Source organism: Haliotis rubra, unplaced genomic scaffold (genome assembly GCF_003918875.1).
Source record: "Haliotis rubra isolate DU_JTF1 unplaced genomic scaffold, ASM391887v1 Scf222, whole genome shotgun sequence".
Lineage (NCBI taxonomy): Eukaryota > Metazoa > Mollusca > Gastropoda > Lepetellida > Haliotidae > Haliotis > Haliotis rubra.
In genome coordinates, this window is record NW_025766248.1 from 707,598 (window position 1) to 717,390 (window position 9,793).

Genomic DNA, 9,793 nt, shown 5'->3' on the forward strand with positions numbered 1-9,793 from the left:
TGCATATTTGTATTGTTTCATAGTGAAATGTGATATTAAGGACCCATTTCTTTCAAGTACAAGGTCGTAACCATGGTAACTCTGTCAATTGCAGAGTGATGAAAAGGACACGGTTGAAGCTGCTGTAGTGGAGGCACCCAAAGAAACTGTGTTGGAGGAAGAAAAGGCCAGCAAGGAAGAAGAACCTCAATCCAAGGGAGATAACACCGACAAGGAAGTCATCAAACCAGGCAATAGCAATGTTAGTAGATGGCGTCCTGTGTTACATGTTTCATTTTTTCTTTACTTCTTTATTTATTGTTATTTCCCATAGGTGATCATGTCATGTATATGCTTTATGCATTTCAATTTTTACATACATTCAAAGTTTAGTGTAGTTCATCTGAGTGTCCCATGCTTGTAAGAGGCGACTAATGGGATCAGGTGGTCAGACTCACTGACTTGGTTGTCAGCGTAGTATACCAATTGCGTATATTGATGCTCATGCTGTTGATCACATGATTGTCTGGTGGGAATATTTACAGACTGCTGCCATATAGCTGGAATATTGCTGATTGCTGCATAAAACAATACAACCAAACCAGAAATCATCTGAGTGTATTGAACATGACTAATGCGATTTTGATGTCGTTTTAGAACCTTGAAGATCCAGGTTAGAATAATCAGTCACTTGGTTGTCAGGTCTTTAGCCTAGCCCAAATATCCTAGGACAAAAACTTCCCCGGGAAAGTTTGGCCTAGGCCAGATTCTCCCAGGGGAAAGTTTAGACCGGGGAAGAAATGGCCTGCTACACCGGGTTGGAGTTGATCTTCAGTAAACCATGCTGTCGTAAAAGCGACTAACGAGATCGGGTGGTCAGACTTGCTGACTTGGTTGACACATGTCATCGGTTCCCAATTACGCAGATCGATGCTCATGCTGTCAATCACTGGATTGTCTGGTCCAGACTCGATTATTTACAGACTGCTGCCATATAGCTGGAATATTGCTGAGTGCCATGTTAGACTAAACTCAGTCACTTCGCTGTTTTATAGCAAGTGTTTTGTTGATGCTATGTAAACAACACCAACATGTACCTCAGCTCATGATTTGAATATTTGCTTGCTAGATGAATGAATCTGCCTTGGAACCAAACAGTGACAAAGGCGAAAACCAGAAAAAGAAACCTGGTCGACCTAGAAAAATGGATTCAGGAGAAAAAGTGAAGAAGAAAATTGGTCGGCCACGTAAACATCCGGTTGTTGAAAGTGTAACTAAAGATGACGTTCAAGAGGCAGAGGTGGAGAAGGTTGCTGCAACAGGGGAGGCAACTCCAGAGGTGGACGTTGACTTATTTACCTACGTCCCTGGTAAGACTTCAGACCCAATTCAGTTATCTACTGTGTCGAGCATCGTGAGCGGCAGTGAGGGTACAGCAAGTATTGATGGAGAAACACTTGAGAACAGCATTAAATCTGGGGAAGGTAAACTCTTGAATGGTTCCAAACATGCAGAAGTGAAGAAATTATTGAAAAATAAATTACTGTCTCCAGATAGGACTCGTAAACGGAAAGCTAGTATGGACACAAGTTCTCAATCAAAGGTCAAGAAACCAGGGTCAAGGCCACCTGCGGAAGATTCAAGTAGTTCGCAAAAGCAACAGGACATGAATGATTTCCTGGATGCAACGCAGAAGGCTTTGTCGGGACAGGAGACCAACGGTGTTGCCGATGATCAAGAGGACGGGGATAGCTCTGCTTCCAATGTGATGGCCAAAGGTCCATGTATTGATAGTGATGATGATGATGAACAACTGAAATCATACTTGAATCCCCAAGGTCCAGCGAAGCCATGGAGTATTAAGAAGAAGAAGAGGAAACTCAACATGCCGATGTCTTCCAAGAGGAAAAGCCCCAAGAGCCCCGAGAACCTGAAGAGGCTTGCTGAAATGGCAACCATGCACAATTCTTTTGAGGCCTTGAATACTAGTTTTGTAGGTGAGCCTGAAGTTAATGATGGTGCTGCCTCCCACGTTGTTGATGGTGATAGTTTAGGTGGAGAAACAGACTCCTCCGCAATAAGCAGCAAAACCAAAAACATCGTCAAGAAAAATGCTTTTGCAGTGTTGAGGGAACAGTTGTCTCAAGAACCTCGGCTAAATGATGCCGTGCTGGATATTCATAATGGTGACATGATTCCTCCCATTCCAGATTCTGCTGAGGAGTTTCAGTCTCCCAAAAGGAGAAGTAAGAAATTCAAGGCTGAGCCTATTAAAGATGATATGGAGACGACAGCAGGCAGACCGGTAGAAGCAGGTAAGGCTAAGCAAGAAAATACTCTGTCAAAACCCGAAACGACAGATGTGAAGAAAGTAAATAAGGGGAACTCTCCTAGATCGAAGTTTCGCAAGAAAAGATTTCATAAATGGAACAAGAAAAAGAAACACAGTCCTGCGGTTCTACAGAGACTTGAGGCTCAGTTGAAAGCGATGAGAGCTGCAATCGCAGCCGAGAAGAACGCTGCCAGTCATGGCCTCCAGCCAGAACCAAGTCTCGTCCATGCAGGTCTGATGAACATTAAGAAGTACGGGAAGACAGTGTTGTCACAAATAAAAAGCAGTCAACATAATTCTGCAAATGATGGAGCTGATGATGTTGGTGAGTTGCTGTTTTCAACCCCAGCTTTGGGTAGCTTGCCTCCAGCACCACAGAGGCTTCAGGTAGCCAAGAGAGGCAGAGGCAGGGGTGGAAGGATGGGGAGAGGCGGTGGACTGACCACCAAGAAATCTTCTCCTATTGTTAGACTGAGCCCTCTTGGTCCTAAAAATGATACAGCGGACACAAACGAAAGTGTTTCCGATATCTTTTATGATGCTGAAATGATGGGTGCACATCCATCAAGAGATGAGGACCCACCTGTGCTCACAAAGATATCTGGCCTTGAACCAGTACAATCAAGCATGAAGCGGCCCAAGCTGTCTAATCATGGGGAGGCTCTGGATGGGTCAGATTTGCAGTCAAAAATGCAGGCTAAAAAATCATTCCTGAAACCGAGGGAAGCTACAGAGTTTGCAAATGACACTGGTGCAGTCTCCCTGAAGAACATTCTCCCAGCTTCTCGAAGGATGACAGCTCCAAAGAAAAATGCATTTGTTGTCAAGCGTAGTTACAAGAGATCCCTTCAGAACTGTGGAATGAACAGGGGCGGGAAGAAGGGATATGGTCGGGGAGGCAGAAGGGGAATTGCATCACGGAGGATGATGATGCGACCAGGAATGGCCATGTCAAAATCGAAAATGGGTGGTGGTGTTGACCCAGGTCAGCTTTCCCCTGATCAATGTTCTCGAGGAACTCCTCTTCACCGGTCACCACACCCACAAACATCCATCTTGGAATCGGATCCAATTCACCAGGGGGGATTTTATGGTAAAAATGTGCACCGTCGGGCTGAAGGTCGACGTAATTCCAGAGAGAGGTTGGCTGGGGGGATTGACCAGTCATCACCCTCTCGTGACTCTCGGCACAGTTCTGGGCAGGACTTCCGGAAGCGCCAGTCCCCTGGCAGTTACCGACGCTCCATGTCGGAGGACAATGACCAAGCTGTGAGTACCACCTTGACCTTTCTGGTTACATGTCCTTTGAATAAAGAATTAAATGAGGTTTAATCGCTGAGTCTTTCTGTATAGTAGATATTGTTTAGAGGGAAGTCATGTCATAGTGCAATCTCAGTGTACTGCTTCAACATTATGACAGGTGTAAATCAGGGGAGTACACAAAGTATGATCTAGACGTGATCCAGTTGTCGGACATACGTTTTGTGGAAGCCTGACTGGCTCAGTGAGATACCAGACTATGTGTGTTTGGGATTAGGTGCCTCATTCTGGGAGTGTGGCTTGATTCCCCAGTGGGACTCAACCCTTAGAAAGTACTAGATTTGTACGTACTAAGAAAATGGGATCCAAATGTTACATTTGTTAAAGACTGACGGTTAGCTTCTAGTCCTGTAGGCCACTTTGTTTCATACTCCCCAGTGCACTCAGATCCACTGACCAGGGTTAAAATGAATGGTATATGAATTAGTGGTGATCTGATTAATTGAAATAATCTCAAATTGGTCGCAATGACTAAACGACCAAGCAATTGATCATGTTTTCTCATAATCAAACACAAACAATTTTGGAACACATGTTTGCATTAACAATATTTTTCACAAGGTTGGTTTTGTCTGTTACATTTCATAAGCACTACCTGCTTGTTCCAAGCCATGATTGAATTTATCTTAAAGACTCCAGGAAATTTATGTTCCTAGCATCCTAGTCATCCTTTAAAGATGTGAAATTTGAAAAAAGCCCGAAAGAGCTACATATATTTTTTCTTCATTGTTTTGTGGATTAACAAACATAACCAGGAAAATTTGATAAATGAGGCCAACCAATTATTTCCGATAATTGATCGGTTGTAATGAACCAATCATCAATTATGAGATTTTAACCAATTCCCAACACTAATATAATTGAGAGACAGGTGTTGTCTCAAGCTTGGATATTATGGACAAGGCAGCTCAGTGTATTACATGGATGCTTCTGTGGTAAAATGGTATTCTCTTGTGTCCAGTGTTAATTCAGAATGTTGAATCCCAGTTTGACTGCTGTGTCTATAATGCTACTTTGTTAGCTGAGTGGTAACCATCGATGTGTTGTTGCAGAGTGGATCTGAGCAGAACAGTAACAAATCCTTCAGTTACTCTCCCAACAGGAAGTCTGGGATTGGCAGCACAGTTGGAGCAGGTGAGATGGGGAAATAACTTCAAAGTAGTCTATACAGGGAGGGCAATAACTTCAAAATAGCCTGTGCAGAGAAGGGAATAACTTCAGAGTTGCCTATACAGGGAGGAAAATAACTTCAAATTAGTCTATACAGGGAGGGAAATAACTTCAAAGTTGTTTATACAGGGAGGGAAATAACTCAAAGTAGTCTTTATACAGGGAGGGAAATAACTTCAAAGTAGTCTATACAGGGAGGGAAATAACTTCAAAGTTGTTTATACAGGGAGGTCAAAGTTGTCTATACAGGGAGGGAAATAACTTCAAAGTTGTCTATACAGGGAGGGAAATAACTTCAAAGTAGTCTATAGTTGTTTATACAGGGAGGGAAATAACTTCAAAGTTGTTATACAGGGGAGGAAATAACTTCAAAGTTGTTTATACAGGGAGGAAATAACTTCAAAGTAGTCTATACAGGAGGAAATAACTTCAAAGTAGTCTATACAGGGAGGGAAATAACTTCAAAGTTGTCTATACAGGGAGGAAATAACTTCAAAGTTGTTTATACAGGGAGGAAATAACTTCAAAGTTGTCTATAAAGGAGGAGGAAATAACTTCAAAGTTGTCTATACAGGAAGGAAATAACTTCAAAGTTGTCTATACAGGAGGAAATAACTTCTATAAAGTAGTCTATAAAGGAGGGAAATAACTTCAAAGTTGTCTATACAGGGAAGGAAATAACTTCAAAGTTGTCTATACAGGAGGAAATAACTTCAAAGTAGTCTATACAGGGAGGGAAATAACTTCAAAGTTGTCTATACAGGGAGGGAAATAACTTCAAAGTTGTCTATACAGGGAGGAAATAACTTCAAAGTAGTCTATACAGGAGGAGGGAAATAACTTCAAAGTTGTCTATACAGGAAGGAAGTCTTCAAAGTTGTCTATACAGGAGGAAATCACTTCAGGAAAGTAGTCTATACAGGAAGGGAATAACTTCAAAGTTGTCTATACAGGGAAGGAAATAACTTCAAAGTTGTCTATACAGGGAGGAAATAACTTCAAAATCTATCAAAAGGAAGGGAATAACTTCAAAGTTGTCTATACAGGGAGGGAAATAACTTCAAAGTTGTCTATAAAGGAAGGGAATAACTTCAAAGTAGTCTATAAAGGAAGGGAATAACTTCAAAGTAGTCTATACAGGAAGGGAATAACTTCAAAGTAGTCTATACAGGGAGGGAATAACTTCAAAGTAGTCTATAAAGGAAGGGAATAACTTCAAAGTTATCTATACAGGGAGGGAAATAACTAGGCCAGTACTTATTTTCATGTAATAGTGAAAACCGCTTTTAGCAATTTTGTTTATTTTGGCAATATTTGAAAGGAAAGGAAAGTATTTTGTATTTGTGAAGGTTCCCGCTATTCATTCACCCTGTGATACAAAATGTATTGATGCTATTATTGACAGTCAATGACATGGGCTTCTTGAGAGTAAAGTGACAAAACCCGTTTGTGTGTTCAGTTATATCCCAGTTGTTTGGGGATGAAATCCCTCGCCTGGTCCCTGGGAGCGGCTACGTCATCAACGTGAGACTGGACGTGGAGCGGAAGGAGGCCACAGGCACCCACAAGAGTCACAAGAATGTCTCCACCCAGGAGGACCTGGACTATGACAGGAGGTACGTCACCCACACTCAACCCAGAAGTCATCCGTGAAGTCTCGAGTTAGAATTGGTCTTCTGCAACCCATGCTTGTATCCAAATTGTGTAGGTCTATGCTCACGCTGGTCTTTTATTTCGAGACCACCGCCATATAGCTGTAATATTGCTGAGTGCGGCGTTAAACAACAAACGACCAACCTAGAGTTGCATCGCTCAGTTGTGCCGCCACTTGTTGGTCATAGTGCCACTGACCGCCTCCGTGGTGTAGTGGTTAGAACGTCCGCCCGGAGAGCGGAAGGTCGCGGGTTCGATCCCCGACCGTGTCATACCAAAACACGTTAAAATATGGTACTTGTTGGTCCCTGCCTGGCGCTCGGCATTAATGGGTACAACAAGAACTGGTGGGCTCGGAGTCAGTATAATGTGTCTGAGTGGGGTGTTCATGCTTCACTGCAGCCTGGTATCTCAGTGGGCTAGCACTATAAAACCAGCTTAAGTCTGGGCTAGTACAAGCAGCCGCACATACACATACACACGCATGCATGTCGTCATATGAGCGAAATATTCTCAAGCACGACGTTAAACCCAATTTCACCTCACCTCATAGTGCCACTTACTGTTCCTACTAATGCAGTAGGGAATCAGTCCTTGGAAGAAATCCTTCAGAAACTCAACAAACAACACAGAAGTGTGATAGAATTAACAATGGTATTCCAAAATCAACTAAATTAAGAAATGAATACAAATCATTACAAAGATATTACAGTAACCCTGCAAATTCAAAGTCAGTTAAGGCCTAAAAAAAGAAAAGTGTTGACTGACCGACCGACCGACCCTTGAATTCTGGTGCCGACCCTATTTTTTTTAAGCAGACTGAATAAGATAAGCTTTCAGATACCATTGTTTTTCTCCAGTGCCAACAGATATCAGTCATTCTGATAGAGAAAGTTGATATGAGGGTTGCAAGCTTGATTGAATAAACAATTACACATTGATACATGTGTTATTAGTTTGTACTTTCCTTCTAAAAAATGTAAAAAAAGAAACATTCCTACCTCCCTACCCTAATTTTTGAAGAGGTGTAATCAGAACCACAACATTTTTTTATTTGGCCTTAATACAAAAACAATGATTATGGCAATAAAGACAGAGATGGTAATATATCCATCTCACTGCAACAATGGTGGAGTTTCCAAAATTAGGCTGAGTATCCAGAATTACCTCAACACAATGGCAGGTCTTCTCGTAACTTGGGATGTATTGTGAGATGAAAGGCAAGAGGTAGCTCTCGTTATATTCCGGAGAAAAACTACTCCTTATGATTCTCGAACTCCCAGGGTCAGAAGATAGTGGACAGGCCCATAGGGTTATAGTACTCTAAATGTGTAGCACAAGTCGAAATACAGCCTGCCACTGACTATCCACATCTACAATTTACTACACTTTAAACTTTTAAGGCAAGAATTTTGGATGTCAACTTGTTCTTTTTTTTCTTTTTTTTGAAGGACATGACATTACTTCTTACTCCTTCATCAGGTTAATCATTCCTCAAAATATCCCTGAAAGTTTTGCCTTTATGTATATCACATCAAAATGTTGTTCAAAGACCTGGATCATCGTTACACAATGAATAACGCTGCCACAAAATAATAGGCTGTAGTTCTCTCTGAATATGATACTTTGCTAGCACCGTAGTAGTAAAAGATTGTAACAGCTTATAGAAAACACTTTTTAATGATATGAATATGAATGGGATTTATGGGGTAAAAATATCATGGGTGTAGTGATACTCTTTTCCTTGTATATATTTCTAGTATTGATTTTTCAATTTCCTGTTCGACATATTTTCAGACGCCATCATTCCACATCTAGGGAGAAATCGACACACGTCTCGTCCACTGTCAACTCCTACACCCGTAAACCATCTCATTCCGAGCCCCAACCATCCACATCCGCCTCTCCAGACGACCCTTACCAAAGGGAGAGAACTTCACAGCAACCTCACATTTCCGATGTTGACCTGTGCGCCATGTTGGAAGAGAGGATATCATCTCGTAGAGGACTGCGGGTGGATGTACGAGACAATCTCCTGGACAATATCAAACATGTAGAGCGTGTACTCAAAGAATCTTCCTGATTTCCGAAGATTGATGTTGTGATGTGTGTTGTGTCTTCCTGAACAGGAACTGTGAACGTGGTGAATGTTTTGTGATAAATTTCGTATTAAAACCATGCACTTTCACATTTATGCACTAGATTAGAAACAGCGCATCCTGCAGCAGTTCAACTGCGATGTGGATGAGGATCAGTTTGAGAGTGCTTGTTTCTATAATTGTTTTGCTGGTCAAGCTTGGAGCTTTTGTTTGATGCATTTGACTATACATGTCTTAGATTCTTTCTTTAGATGATTAGGCAAAAACTAAAGTCATGTTATATTATAGTGTTGACATTTGAGTTGGCGATTTTCAGTCCAGACTCTTTTTGTTTATTGGTGTACCGATTCAACCTGCACTTAATTAATGGGGAAAAAATAATCTGAAAATACTTTTTTCATTCTGTTATCATTCACCGCAATCAAATTGTATAAAACTGACATATTTTTTTCTATGAGACAAGCATTGCAAAGGTAGACACTTACTCAGATGGTTTTGAAGAATGTGATCTGTCATGTTAGTTTTACTTATATTGTCTTTCCCATCTACAGATCAGGATTTTTCTCACCAAGGAGCATAAGCCAAGGAATGAAAACATTCTGATCTGATGCAAATATTCTGATGTTCTAACTGTTTACCTGGGATGAAAATCAAGGTGGTTATATCCATGTCTGAATCTGTCACTGTATGAACTAAGAAACTACTCCAGTTGATGAGAATAAAGTTTGTTCTGGCTAATGAGGTGACACCAGTGTATGTTCTTCAGGAATTAATGCAGGGTGCGATTTCGTTTTTATCCAGTACCTGCAACAAGTGCACCCTGGCTTTTAGGTGTGGTTGCACCATCAAGATTTTGGTTGCACCAAAAGATCATATCATTGGTTCAAAAGAGTAACATAAATACTTGTTTAGCAATTTTCATAACAAGTACTCAGTGTCCGATAATTCAACAGAACCTGACCCCATGATGAACAATGATGAAGGATTCTGTTTCAGTTTTGCATTACCTTTATATACTGAACATCATTGAAACGCACCATTTATAAAAGTTCAGATTATTAAAAGCTTGTGTAAGGAATTGATATTTTTTGAGTGGATAATAACAGATGGACGACTGACAAAAACAACAACACAGAAAAGATGCTCATTCATTGAAATGTTCCACAGTCAGAAAGGATCAAACACACGTGGGGTCAAATCGAAAAGTTCAATATCGCGTGTGACCGCCATTTGCATTGAC

General features: G+C 41.1%; 1 protein-coding gene across 3 annotated transcripts in view; it reads left to right on the top strand.

The window, feature by feature from the left end:
* Positions 1-9,299, top strand: part of LOC124277495 — a 33,468-nt gene extending 24,169 nt beyond the window's left edge. For all 3 annotated transcript variants that reach the window (XM_046713197.1, XM_046713198.1, XM_046713200.1), the window contains 5 exons: positions 95-241; positions 1,109-3,580; positions 4,684-4,765; positions 6,261-6,417; positions 8,252-9,299. In XM_046713197.1, the coding sequence (XP_046569153.1) occupies positions 95-241; positions 1,109-3,580; positions 4,684-4,765; positions 6,261-6,417; positions 8,252-8,537 (3,144 nt within the window). In that variant the 3' untranslated portion in view covers positions 8,538-9,299. The remainder of the gene's footprint in view (positions 1-94; positions 242-1,108; positions 3,581-4,683; positions 4,766-6,260; positions 6,418-8,251) is intronic.
* Positions 9,300-9,793: the final 494 nt, after the last annotated feature.